This window comes from Arctopsyche grandis, chromosome 4 (genome assembly GCF_051622035.1).
Source record: "Arctopsyche grandis isolate Sample6627 chromosome 4, ASM5162203v2, whole genome shotgun sequence".
In the NCBI taxonomy this organism is placed as follows: domain Eukaryota; kingdom Metazoa; phylum Arthropoda; class Insecta; order Trichoptera; family Hydropsychidae; genus Arctopsyche; species Arctopsyche grandis.
Genome location: NC_135358.1, coordinates 5,670,086 through 5,684,877, shown reverse-complemented (window position 1 = coordinate 5,684,877; position 14,792 = coordinate 5,670,086). Strand labels below are relative to the sequence as shown.

At 35.8% G+C, this 14,792-nt stretch overlaps 1 protein-coding gene across 3 annotated transcripts; it reads left to right on the top strand.

The window, feature by feature from the left end:
• Positions 1–1,559: 1,559 nt before the first annotated feature.
• Positions 1,560–13,564, top strand: LOC143910702 (FHIP family protein GK23746-like). 3 transcript variants are annotated; one of them, XM_077429291.1, is made up of 15 exons: positions 1,563–1,920; positions 3,621–3,838; positions 3,920–4,074; positions 5,409–5,520; positions 5,602–5,765; positions 5,842–5,987; positions 6,073–6,159; positions 7,257–7,424; positions 7,498–7,854; positions 7,929–8,448; positions 8,524–8,702; positions 8,779–9,010; positions 9,086–9,235; positions 9,799–9,837; positions 11,781–13,558. In XM_077429291.1, the coding sequence occupies exons 1-15, from the start codon at positions 1,768–1,770 to the stop codon at positions 12,056–12,058; spliced, it is 2,958 nt and encodes a 985-aa protein (XP_077285417.1). In that variant the 5' UTR covers positions 1,563–1,767; the 3' UTR covers positions 12,059–13,558. The 3 variants fall into 3 exon arrangements, with proteins under 3 accessions (XP_077285416.1, XP_077285417.1, XP_077285418.1); XM_077429290.1 differs by lacking the exon at positions 9,799–9,837 and having other exon boundaries at positions 1,560–1,920; positions 7,215–7,424; positions 11,781–13,564; XM_077429292.1 differs by lacking the exon at positions 9,799–9,837 and having other exon boundaries at positions 11,781–13,564.
• The last annotated feature ends 1,228 nt before the right edge of the window (positions 13,565–14,792 follow it).

Sequence of the window (14,792 nt, the reverse complement as noted above, 5' to 3'; positions counted from 1 at the left end):
TCTGTTCATACCTAGTTAGCACGTACCGACTTCAGCAGGTATTCGGCCATACGAAAAGTATTCTTTGGTACATTTTGTATGGGTATATTCATACCAACCGTCACGTTTACGCCACGGCAGGCTTACAGCAGTACCCGACATTTCCTGTTCATACCTTACAGCAACATCCGTCATTGTATCGTATCCGTCTTTTTGGCCATCGTGGAGATATACACGCGAATTACGTGCCATGAGTCTGCCGCTTTGCTGTTTTGGACCAATTATCGATAGTGACAGTTGACAGCTGTTCAATCTTTCGACATGGTTTTGGCGCTGACAATGACTTTTTGACAATGCTTCCTTAAATTTTGTAGATTTTTTTGGTGATTTGTGTTTTTATTTTATCCAGTATTGTTTCAAATTGGTATCGGTTCATACGGAAATATTTAAAAAAAAATTGTCCATCATCCACAAGCTCCTTATGCATTGTCCAAAACGCTCCTTCGGTTTTTCTATTTTTTAACATGGGATGCACATCAAAACGCCTCCGTGCTTTTAAATTGCCTTCTTGAGCTTCTTCTTTCAACAACAGCGCGATTATACATAATTTTTCGTTCGATAAACGTCGAAACATTTTTGCTGACTTGTATTCTGACGCGTAGCTACGAATGCACGTATATGCCTTCATATTGCAAGTACTTGACAATACGACGTAAGCAATATTGCGCCGTATCGTCATGGCCTCTAATGTATAAGTAAGCCGATTTTGCCTTGCACTCGGCCAAATTGCTGTAAACGTGACGTGACCGCGACGTGTAGGTAGATATGAATAGAAATGTAATAAAATGACATATTTGAAACGGAGTCGTGCAGTGCTGAAGCCGTGCAGTGCTGTTAAGTATGAACAGACATTAATGAGGTAATATTTTTTAATAAAAAAAAATAACAATACAAATGTAAGACAGGGAAGGTATGTTGACCGTATCCCGGTCTAACGAAACACGTGTTGTGTAGTTTGAAAGAGGATCGTTTATTTGCGTTCAATTGGTACAATGGTTATTGTATGTACGAAGAGGTTTCTTCGGAGAAGTGATCTGTTTGAACTCCAGAGACTCACTCTGCCGGTGAAGGTTGCTGCGTTGCTTTATAAACGTTTTGGGTTGAAGTGTGTCGTGTGCACATATTTTGTTCTTGGTACTCGCGCTGCCCTAGTTATACTGCGAGCGTGGTTTTATGGGTTCATACGCCTGGACGTAGTTCGTGGTTTTTATGGGTTCAGTGTGTTCTTCCATTGTTTCCCAGATACGTGTATAGAAACACGTGTCGACCTTTTGACGAGGCGAGCATGTGCCATGCGTTAATGACTTTCCTGGATATGTGTCGCAGTGACCTGATGAGATCATTTCAATAGTACTATATGCCTACACAAATTACAAAACAACATGAAATATTAAAACGCGGAACGAATACCCCGCCCCACATTTCCACAGAGCCTGAACGACAGCTGTACATCAAAAGCGTAACCTGAAATTGACACCATCTAGTGGGGCGCTCGTGTCTGTGGTTGTTTACGGCGCAGCGTTGTCTATGGTCAGCTTATGTCATTGCGTGGTTCGTGTGTAGCCGTCGGCCGCCAGCCGTCAGCCGCTGATAACGTTATCAGTGGGGCGGCCCTCGTTCACCACCACTCGGCATTCCGGCATTCGGCAGTCGGCATTCGGCATTCGACAGTCGACAGTCGACAGTCGACGCTCGTCATCGACAGTCGACGCGCGTTCAGTTGAGAGGATGAGCAGCTGGCTGCGCAACAGCCCGCTGAGGGTGAGCTCTCGCCTCAGGCGGCCCGCCCTGCCCGCCCCCGCCGCCGACCCCGCCGCCTGCTACGAGTCCTTCTGCCACCACTGGAGGCAGGCCGAGCTCATCATCAAACACCAACAACAGGTGCTCTACCCTCCCCACCCCACACCCCACACCCCACTCCCCCCCACTCACTTTGCGCATTCCTCTATTATGTATGCCCGACTGACCGACTAATGTTGCCATACAAGTGCCGCTCTACTACAATAATCCTCCGTAACAGGATGTGGTATATATATTTGGTATTCGCACACTTGTTGATTGTAAATCGTACGCTCGAATCAAATGTATGTACATATGTACTAGGCGAAATGTCATCATTTAATTATGCATCTATAGCCGTGGTTGGAGGTACTGAACCCCACCAGTTTCATATGCGCATTCACCGAACCCTTCTTAATTGGAAAAATAAAATATGATTTTTTTCAAATTCAAAACATATGTAGGTATATATTTTACTGGTGCACAGAATGAACCGTGCATCAGCATCACTGTGTTCAAAGAACAGAAACATAATAATGAATATTTACTGCAAATCAGTGTGGCTTCTGCTGTTGCCGTTCAGAGACCAGTTCTGAAATGCGCGGCTTCACCTTGGCAAGTACCACTCTCGTGTCATTTTCGCAACAAAGTCTGTTCCGTATCTTCGTTTTTATGTCCAGCATCCTTGCAAAGATATGTAGTAACAAACGGTATGAAAATCTCCAGAGCTTTCTTAACAATAACAGGGTACGTTACCATTTGTACGACACCAAAACTATGAGAGTTTTGTTGTTCTGGAGAGTTGCTGTTGAACCTGGCTCTGCTGAATTTCCGCCGAACCCCTGGAGTTCGATCGAACCCAGGTTAAGAACCACTGATCTATAGGGTTGTCAGGTTTCATGCAAGTCAAACCGGAACACCCCCGGTGATCAGATCTTTGACTTTTCTATAGATATAATGCCGATTGCGACGTATGTTACATATGTAAATGAAAAGTGATACAATTACAACGAAGAAACCAAATTCATTGTTGAATATTGTTTTAGCGCTTACCAGACTGTCTGGTTCTGACATCGACGTTTTTTTTATAGTTTATTGTAATTCTAGGTTAAAAACTTCTGTAGGAATTTAAAAAGCAGTAAACCGGGACATTTGAGCGTCCTGAGAGGTTTGTTTGGGACACCAGGACACAAGACTTAAAACTGGTGACAATCCCAATTAATCGGAACGCCAGACAACCCTATGCATGTATCTTAGTTTAAAATCATATTTTTAATAAGAATTATTATGATAATTTTATTGCTCGACCAATTTGTGGGGCAGTGCATCATTGGTATGAAACATTTTATATTCAACACTGAGAGATACTGTACCGTGTCCTTTGCAAAGTTTTGACTAATTTGCAAAGCCTATTTAGTATATTGTACATATATGGAATCATCATATGTATGTATGTTTATTAAAAAGGCATAGTGCAATGTATTTCTACCGATATGAATCAATGGTACGCTGCCAAGACAATTTGGGAATAATCTGCAATGTCTCTATCGTCGATATATGTAAAATGTATCAAAATAAACGTGTTGGAAGCAGCGTCTCGCTAATACGAAGCACATGGCAATTTCGCAACATGTTTTTCCTGCTCGAAAAATTCCTTTCAATTGCAGCATGATTCATATCTTTCGAAAACATTCTTCCTCATATTTTCACTTGCTTTACTCACTACTTTGTATGAATGAAATGCTTTAGAATGTGTTCGAGTATGTTACTAATAACTTGAATGTTTCTTTTTTTTTAATTAGGGTGCACATGTGCCTAGTCATGACGACATTTCCGCAGTCGTCAATCACTTAGAATACCTAGCGACGTTACTCCTATTGGAGATTCGTCAAATTTCTGGACAAGATGATGCCAATGAGTCATCGAATGCAACGTTCGGGTCGAGCGGGCCTTGTCTCGACCAATTGCTCAGCGAAAATTTACTAGATAAGTTATACGAATGGGGAAACAGTTCTGGACGGTGAGACTGCAAAACATTCATATTTAATACTTAGTTCATATTTACTTTGGATTGTTAATTTTTTATTATTTTTTATTGCAGGTATATGAATGTTGTAAGACTCGAACAGATCAAACTATATTCTTTACTTGTACAACACTTTGGAAAGCAGTTATTATGTGCAGAACCATTTCTTCGACCACTTTTGAAATTATTATGTAGTTTTCGTGTAGATATTACGACTCCTGATTTAGAAGGTTTTTATTTGCGTTTTTGCTTGTATTACAATATAAAACAGTTTCCCAAACTTTTACTCACTGTTCCCTACCCATCTGAAATTTACTAAAATCCATTTGTTCCTGGATTTGGCTGCTGCCATAAAAGAGCCCATCGTTGCTCGTAGTTCGTCAGCCTAGTGAGTTGAGGATCTACCTTAACTTCTTGCCTCCACACCACCGACCACAAGCAGCTTTTCCAAGCTCTTTTCATTTGTTCCTGGATTAGGCCACACAGAGAGCTGCCACTATAAAAGAGCTCATCGCTACTCGTATTTGATCAGTCCGGCAGGTCGGGGATCTATATACCTCTTCTTTTATCCACACCAGTGACCACAACCAGTATTTCCAAGCTGTTTCAATTTGTTCCCGAATTAGTTCACGCAGAAAGCTGCCACTATAAAAATCCTGTCGCTGCTCATATTTGGTCCATCTAGTGGGTCAAATATTTACCTCTTCTTCTTTCCTCCACATCACCGACCACAAGCAGCTTTTCCTTTGTTGCTAGATTAGGTCACACAGGGAGCTGCCACCATAGAAGAGACTTACTGCTCGTATTTGATCGGCCTAGTGCAGAACCATGCAACCTCTTTATATTCGTAGCACACATTGCTTACGACTTGTACAGTTTGTCAGCTACGTACATACATATGTACTTCATCGGCAGTCGCTAGCTAGTCCCTACATACATAGGTGACAAAACGTTAACTAACATCGGTTTTCTCCCTCACACGCGTTCTTAAGTGGTGCCCATTGTACAAAAAGAGCTGGGGCACTCACGTTGCGATGCTCTGGCCTAGCAGGTCGAGGATCTGCCTCTTATTTTTCCCTCCATACCACTTAATGTTCCTAAATTAGTTCACACAGAGCGCTGCCACTATAAAAAAAATAGCCCATCGCTGCTCTTATTTGGTCAATCTAACAGCTCAAGGATCTACCTCTTCTCCTCCCGTCCACACCACTCACCACAATCAGCTTTTCCAGGCTATTATCTCTTCTTTCTACTAGTCTCAGGCAGATCATGGAGAGTCTGTTCTTGATCTTGATTTCCTCAAGAATGGACACATAATTGTCATAATTAATGTCAATGAAATTAAAAAATCGAAACAAATAAACTTAATATATTAAAAAATCTTTAAATCCCCAGTCAACTATTTTCATTCATACTGATTGAAACTTTAATCTACATTGAAGAATGTTTCAGCATATTTTTATCTCCCATTTTCTTTTCAATGCCTCCTATTCCCATAGTGGCCAGTTTGGGAAACTGATATAATGCAAATGAAGAACAAAATTTCATCCTTGAAACGTTTTAGGTAAATTGATTTGCTTGCTGGGACAGATTTGCGTTGTGCTCATGCAAAATCCTCACTTCGTAGATCTCTTCTTCTTTCCGCCGCCCCAGGACGACAGAAAAGAACAATCGCAGTATGTTTTCAATTCATCGTGCACTACCTTTCATTTTAAACATATTTTTTTATAATGCTTATCGTCTTGAATCGCTTAAAGATTTGTTCCTGTCACACTCTTACTAACGCACGTCCACCGAGAAGACTCTTCCGGACAGCAAGCTCGAGCTGCACTCCTCTTATGCGCTGCTTTTTCAGCACGTAATAAATTTGTCGCTGAATTTATCGAAAACCGTTCGAATGTCTGTCTCGTATTAGCCGGAGGTAAAATAAGCTTCGTCGACGCCAACGAATAATGCTCGATTTGAAATCTACACAGATCTGTTTATTATTGTTTCAGGTCTCAGTGCATTGTATTCATCGCTTCCGCGAAAAATTGAAATAGCTCAAGCCGATTGGCACCGATTGACGCCGGACGATGTGAACGATATAAATAAACTCGGTATTTTCATGAATTCGCTGGAGTTCTGTAATGCCGTCGCTCAAGTAAATATTTTGATTTTTTTTTAAACATTGTGTATGTTTGTAAGTATAATTTTCGTGTTAACTTCCCTTCTTTTCAACTGTTCAGGTTTCCCATCCATCAATTAGACACCAATTGCTCCATTTTGTCTATCAAGGTTTTCTTTTACCGGTAATGGGTCCTGCACTTTTACAGGTAAATTTTCATTTTTTCTTGAATAATATATGATAACTTTCACTATTGTCTTACATTGCGATTTGAAATGTTATTTTATGGCAAAAAGTTCGTATTGTACTCGCATTTAGTTGACGCACAGGGTTTAAATTTTTTTTGTAATTGTCATGTTTTTGCAATTGTCGAGTATTTGTGATGTATTAATTTTTATTGAGTATTCAATATGTTCACTGTATAATATTCACATGTCTAAATTGCGAAAGGTAAAAAGTTAGTTGTTCTTATGTTCAAGTATACTGTTTGTATAGACTTAAATTTATTGTATATTTTTTTCAATTATTTCTCATTGTGTACAAGACTTCTTGGCAATTTCAAACTGAGGTCTCTCATTTTCATATTGAAATTGCACATTCATTTTCAAATTTACATACACTGTTGCCCCAATTGTTTTCTTGGTTACTTCCTGTCCTTAAAACTGATTCCAATCCTATATATGTATTCCTTTTCCATACCCCAAAACCTTGTAATTTTTTCCTTAGTAAATTTGATGAAGTTTAATTATTCTTCTACAATACTATGTATATGTATATTCAAAAAAAATCATTGAAAATTTTTAGACAATATCATCAAAAAAAATTTGGTTTTGTAAATAAATCAGCTTTCTAATCTTTCACTGTTACATTTCTGCACACTATTTCTATATAAATAGTTTCATACTACTTACTATAAGTTTTGATCCGAAGTTAGTCGACGAAATAAATATTCTTTACAGTAAGATCACTGAAGCATTTGTAACAATCAAATATTTTCCTCAGTTCTTTCTCTCGAATGTGAAATGTTGATCAAAATTATCTTTGATCAACTAAGAGTAATTTAATTTTGAATTCAATGCCATATATGTTCTCCTTGTGATGTATCATAATGTGTATCTTGAAGTTTTGCTAGTAATCATTTGGATTTGGAAACATGGTGATGGTTATTTTGGATTTTTTCACCTTGTCTATGGTTTCGGGATTTAAAATATACAATAGGATTCCATTACTAACCTTCCACCTGTTCCCCTTTCATCAACCTAGAAAAAACGGGGGCAGACCACTACGAGACAACATTCATTGCAGAGTGGCGTTGAGGAACAAATTGCTGCCATCGCATATTTAGAACTATCGCTCAGATCGGTGAGTGATCCCGGCTTGCTAAAATCTCTGGTAAGATTTTTAATGGACAAAAACTATGACGAAACCAATATATTAGATAACGTAATACCATTCATCAACGGAGACCCGCGGGTAAGTGAGTCGAATAGTACGGTAGGTTAGAAACGTTCGATTGCAAATTTGATGTTGATTGCCTTTATTTTAGTTATCCATAGTGACGATTTCTCTATTGGAAACTTTGATCGATCTCAATTGCGAAGATCTAATGCTTGAATTGGTGCTGAAATACTTAATAGATGGCAATCATCTGATGGTCTCACACAGGCATAGGTCGCTCGATTGTGACGTCCATTGTAAAGGAACAACCATGCTGTTATCTCTATCGCCAGATTGCTGCAGCAACCGTCCACAGGTGCCTCTTTTATTTAGAAAAAATAGCTTTGCAGGGAGTCGGAAGCTCTCAATTTGTAGTGTAGACCAAAATATGAGCAGCCTTACTTCCGTTACCGAAGAAAGTATCCCCATGACTAACTCTTTATCGCCCACATCAAGTGCCTACGGGGTTGGTAAATTGTATAAAAATTCTCGATTAAACTTTAAGTACGCATAAAATGCTAATTTTCTGATTGTTTTCAGTTGAATGCAAACGAATCGCTGTATGGTAACTATCACGCTTATTTATGCGAAGCTCGCCGTAAGATCCTGTCGTGTAAAAAGTCATGCTCTAAGTGGAGTTCAACGTATGACGGTTTTTGTGATAGTAGTAGTAGTATTAGCCCGAAACCAGCCGATAGCAATACAATCATAGAGGTAGTGAAAAAATTTCAATTGGAGCATTCAAACTTAGTCAAGGAAACCTCGGACGGAAGCGGTGAACTGTCGAACGATAATATATACACGCAAATGAACAAGGAAGAGGATAGCCTGCATTCGATCGGAGAAAGCAGCGGATACGAAAGCTTCAAATACAAAGGCGACGACAGTCACAGCTCGCCCGACAACGAAGAGTCGACTGCTGAGAACGGGGAGTTTGCCGAAAACTCGTTTTGGAAGATTTCCGACGTCGAGCATTTGCCCAAAATCTCGCACAATAGTTTACCGGTAGCTTTGTCTAAAAATTCGCACGTAACCAGTCACCCCAACAATGTCAATATAGGTAAAATATTAATTTGCTCTTTAAAGATTTCATTTGATTTTCGTACGCTTTTTTCCATTATTTCTTTATTTTCAGGGCCTTTATTAACAAATACTTTAGAAAAATTAAGTAAGATGCTTAGTAATAATGTTTATGTAAATTTAAGGCTAACTGGCCTTCTAACGAGACTTGCTACTTATCCTTTACCACTTTTGAGATCTTTCCTTTTATGTCCGTGGATTGTGCTCCAGCCGACAATCACATCTCTGTATCAGGTCTGATTTAAAAATACACATCAATTAGTTTAACATTGTATTCAATATATTAAATTTTATTATAACGTTCATATAGATTTTACTATCTATTAAACAAGAAATAGACGAGTCCGTCCTTAACGATCCGGAATGCTATCGTTTATTGGAAGATGCTCAAACATTTTTAATCGATAGAGAAATACGTCTAGCAAACACACGTAAGAATGCAATAGAGTCTACTAGCACAAAAAATACCAACCCTGAATTGGGAAAAAATGCCTTATCGTCTTCACAGTTTTCAACGCATAGCTTACAATTTACTAGTGGTGGTATGTATTGCTTTTTTTTATGTTTTTTTCTCATTGTTATCAAATCTTTCTTATAAACTGTTGTCTGTTTGATAGATACGTCTCAACCGAATAGCGGTAACTGGGAACAGCCGTCCAATGTACAACCGATGAGTGTTAGTGAACCGTTCAAACGGAACGAACCCAAACGGAGAAGTTTCTCCTCCAGCATCACGTCTATGTTTAGTAGAAAGATCACTTCCGGAGGTTTGTTGCGTTGTTTTTATCGATGAGACGCTTTCAAATATCAACGTTCACAGTTTTTAACACATTTTTTTCTTATGAAAGCAAATAAAATCTTGACATCAGTTGCACAGCTTATCGTCTCATGAATATATGTACTATTGAATTTAACATTTTTAGTAAAGTTTGAATACTGAAAAAAACTTCATTGACTAATTTCCATGCTTGTCACAAACATTTTTTTAACAACTGTCATGCATTTTGAGCACTTCTTTAACTTAAAAGCATTTTTTTCCACCTAGAAATTTCGCTTTCATAAATTGAAATATACAATTCAAATATCATATTTTCCACTTTTGATTGTCATTTTTTATTCATTTCACTTTTCACCATTTTTTTACACAAGGATGATAACTTGTAATAATAAGGTAAATTCGTATTGAAGTTTGATTATATTATACATATCTTACTTTGACACTTTTATTATTTTCAATCTTTTAACTTGAAAATAATTATTAAATACTACATACAAGAAATTTTCCTTTGTAAATTTGTGTACCTATTGCAATTTTTTTCTTTTTCGCCAGCTTCGGGTATAGCTGCAATTTACGAATATGTTACCAACGGTAAATATTTTATTCAATTTATTTTAGTGGTTTTTATGGTTTTTTCGAATTTTTCAATACTCGCATGATTGCATGAATCCCGATTTAGTGCTATATATTCGCATACTTACATATACATACATATGTGCATATGTATGTACAGGGCAGTCGAGAGGAATCCCGGGCCCTGGAAAATAATAGTTCCCTGCCCTATGACAAACTAAAAAAAAATTACATCTTATAGATAGATTTATAGTAAATACATAGCAAAAGCCAGGTCCTAGAATTTTACCCTGGCTCCCCCCTTTCCTCCCCCCTGTCTCGTCAGGCCTGCATACATACATATATATATATATATATACTAAGTATTCCAGTGATGACCTGTCTAATATTTGCATCCAGGACTGCCTAGAAGAATCCCGGACAAAATAAAAAAAAGATTGTTTATAAATATATTTTTAATATGCGAAAAATCTATCAGAATTATTAGAAAAATACCTATATGTATGTGGGGTTGGAATTGAACGAAAGGCTGATGTATGGGCTATGGCTAAGAAAGGGTATGTTACAACTGATTGTGAAAAGGGGTAGAGATGTGATGGTTAGTCGCAGTTGGACCTGCGCTCCGCGCGGTTGGTCGCTAAGCCTCCGCACGTATCATCTTAATAAACAACATGACTGAAAACGCACGTGTTTGGTCTTCACCTAAACCGCCACATCCCAACAGCGTCATCTGTCAGGATTCTCTACCACATGTATGTTAAATATTATTTTTTTTAATAATCGAATAAGAAAGTATGATATAACAGGTATGGTTTCACATGAAGACAAATAATGCGCGGATTGAAAAATAATCAACATTTAGCATTAAATAAATATACATATATATTTTTATGTAAAATAATATAACATATTAATATGGATCAGTCGAACGCCCTGACACAGGATCCCTCCAGTAGTCCGGGCCCTGGAACTTTACCCCAGCTTTCCCCCCCCCCCTCTCGTTGGGCCTGTTTGCATCCAACTATAATGAAGATGAAGTAATTTATTTTTACTAGACATTAACCAATGCTGTTTCGCCCTTTCTATTCATTACAATAAATTTATTTATAACAAAAATGCATGATTCGACTATTTTTAGTCTTCTTTTGAATTTTTATTTTTATAATTTGGTGATTTGTTGAATGCATAACGTGTGCTTTATTTATTTTTATTATATTATTGGTTGTGGCTATTTGCAGGTACTATATCTGCAAATTATTGGCTATTTGCAGGTATTATGTCTGCGAATTATTAGCTATTTGCAGGTACTATATCTGCGACAGGCGCAAAACCTTCTGCGCATGCGTGTGAACTGTCACTGTCAGCGTGTTTACTGTTAAAATTTTGTTTTAAACCTCTTAAAATTTAAAAAAGTGACGTAGAGTAAAAAATATAAACCAAATTAGTTAATATTATTAGTTTTTAGAAAATTATTATCATATACAACGTATAATACCTACATACAAGTACAAGCCGCGAACTACCTAAATGATATAAATCTATTATAATAATGTGCGAAATTTATTTGCCTCATGTATAATTAACGATTGATTAAACAAGTTAGCATACATTAAATATAAGAAATTAAAGTTCACGCGCATGCGCATAATGCTTTGCGCCTGTCGCAGATATCGTACCTTCAAATAGCCAATAATTCGCTGATATAGTACCTGTAAATAGCCAATAATTCGCAGATTGTACCTGCAAATAGCCACAACCTATATTATTTAAGTATTAGTAGGCCTAAAAGAGATAAGCCATAATACGATACTATTTTTTATTTATTATTATTATTATGAATGGTTGTTAATGTAATAATTTATTTTAGGTATCGTTGGAGGTTGGGAAAGTATTGTAATGTTGAAATGATACGAAAATTGTACTTTTATTATTGTGTAATTGTCATTTCGTTGTGTTTTTAGGTATTTTAAGTTCGTCCCCGAACAGTAATACAGCAATCGATTCACCTCCGAGGTCATCGCCAGAAACTTTGATTCAAAGCTCACTGACCGAAGACAATCTTTGGCACTCTACGAAAACTAGAAGGACCGTTCTAAACGCTCTGATACTTGACGAGTGGATTAAAGAACTCGGCGCGTTGGCTCAAGAGCACGTCGTCTGCTCCATATCCGATTTGATACACGAATCTTCTACTAATGAACTAATGGATTTGACAATAGCTCAAACTAAATACTTATGATTAACGTATGTGTGTGTGTATTAATTTAAACGTTGTGAAAAATGTTGTGAAAATACATGCAAAATTTATCATATATATATACATGTTTGTGTATATAAATTTTTATTCACGTTTTCAAAAGTGCTTTCGTACAATATTTACGATTTTAATTGTAAATAGATTCTGTTAATTCTAAAATATTTAATTAGTCCGTAAGCGATTGCGTATTACTTTATTGAATCAACCCAGTTTCTCACACGCCTTAAGTCATTTATTATTATTATTTTAATATTTTACTTCGGTAAATATTATTCATATAGATCATACAGATTGAAGTCACGAGAGATGGTTGTATTCGGGATGCCATTTTTAAAAGAATGCACCAAACGAAATATCATAGTATTAATTTTTTTTTACTCCTTTGTATTTAAATGAAGGCTCTTTCACAATATGTCTAATCAGTTTTCGGTCTTTCCTTCCTATGCTTTATACTTTCTGTGATTACTTACAAATTAATTCTTAGTTAATTGTGTGCGTCTGTATATAATACTATATATATATATTTCTTTACTTGATACAATAACTTAATTAATTTCTGTGTATTAAAACTAACATATGATGTTTCAAATGTGTATGTTGAATTTATTCTGCTTTTCTTTTTAACTATTATATATTTTATTTGTAAAAGAAAACTGTCCTTACAGTGCTGTGTATCTATTTTATACATAAATATATTTCTCATATTAATTTTATGGTGATTAAACAGATACGTATCTGTTATTAAAAGCTATTATTATTAGTAATTACAATTTAATTGTGATGTACTATACATATTACATACATATATAGAAATTATACTTTCAATTCTAATTTCATGTTTATATGTCCGTACATTTCTGACTGATTGGATGCGACTTGTTTCATACTGATTGATAACAATATTTTAAATTATTTATTAATTAATCAATGTGTCATTGTGTGTAACCATATTCACTACTTTTAAAAGAGATTATTAATATTTTAAAATGTATTAAGTCCGACAAGTGTCTTCTAGGATTGACAACATGCACTTGAATATAGAGCATCCATTATACACTTATGTATGTAGAATACAAATGTCAATTGTGTTTGTCTTATTTAAACATTTATGTATACTTACAAATAAAATCTTGCCACTCGTATTTACATTTTAACATTTAACGCACACACAAAGTATAATTATTGTGTGATAAATTTTCCACTACTTTATGTCGTAGTCAACATCCGAGTGTGTTTTATTATGTCTTTGGATGTAGGAAGTGTTTTAAACGATGACCTTATCTTACATAATGTTTCAATTGTTATGATTATAATTAACACATTGTGAATTTGTTGAAAATTTTTGCTTTAAAATTCGAGAGACGCCTGAAGTGATTTTTATTTGAAATGGTGAAAATTTATTGTTTGTTATGAAAAATATTTGCGTTATTCTTGATATGGATTTTATTGTGTATATTTTAACAAAAATAAATCATATTGTTTCAAATTATTTGTTTTGTTTTGTATCTGTCTCAGTGAATTTATAACAGCGGTGAAATCATATCCAATTAAATTTTCCCTGGCCCCAATTAGTGAAATTAAAATTTTTGATAGTTGGATGATAGTGCGTTGCCGACACGAATCGCGCCACCCCACATCACAACCCCGCTCCTCTCCATCCCCACTCCAATGCTGAATTGAAAATCCCCGGATGCACAATTTACTATTTGCTTAGGGTTATGTTCAAATTTTGTAGTAAGATAAAAAGTTAAAAACTCAGAATAGAGCGTGTCAGTGAAATTATAACCTCACTAGTGAAAATATAATTAAACTGACAATATCAGTTTCACTGTAACATATGTATATATTTTTATTAGCTACATTTATGGGTATCAAACATGGATAAATCAAACCAGGTAATGTATCCATTATAACATTTATTTAAATATGATTTATAAATAATTAATGTATAAAAATACTTTTTCATCAGGTTAATTCTACGCTAATTCTATTTTACAAGTATTATCACGTAAAATCTGTTCAAAACACCGTCAACCAGCACCAAATATCTTCGCTTAAAAATTTTAAAGTAATACTTTCGAGTTTTTATAACATTGTTGTACATATTTCGTTTGATAATTGTATATTAAAACACAATTTGCAAATTTTAAGTAAAAATGTGAAAACGTTAATTTCGTCCCACAGATACTGGAAGATTTGTGTTGAGAATCAAATTTAAAATGAACACTAATATATAATATATAAAAATATTATTTTTAGGCACCAAACGAAAGGAAATAGCATGCGCATCTATACTTTACATATATGTCAAATTTGAGCTAACTAAAATAAATAAAATAACAATTGTGAACTACATTGTAAACGTTTGAGATTCAATTTACAACAAAAAAAAATACTTATTCAACTTATAAATAAATAATAATTACTTATAAATATAATTAAAAAAAAAAACATGAAGACTATAGTGAGTATAATCATAATTCATTCCATACACTTGGGCGATAGGCGTAACATACGTCTCGAATGCTATTGGTCAGTAACTTTTATTACGAATCTCACACAATTTAACCCTTTGCACGCCAGAGACTGACCCGTGAGTCACGCATTGACTCACATTATACGCCAGCGTCTCATGGGTGAGTCGCGTCGATGATTTTAGTTTTTCGGGACAGATATCATCAACATAAACTCTTGCACATCATGACACGTGTCAAGC

Excerpts from the sequence above, each read along its gene's own strand:
- LOC143910702 (XM_077429290.1), top strand. The coding sequence starts at position 1,768 with ATGAGCAGCTGGCTGCGCAACAGCCCGCTGAGGGTGAGCTCTCGCCTC. Across the intron at positions 3,839-3,919 it reads TGGGGAAACAGTTCTGGACG|GTATATGAATGTTGTAAGAC; the intron begins GTGAGACTGCAA and ends TTTTTATTGCAG. Across the intron at positions 7,855-7,928 it reads CCACATCAAGTGCCTACGGG|TTGAATGCAAACGAATCGCT; the intron begins GTTGGTAAATTG and ends GATTGTTTTCAG.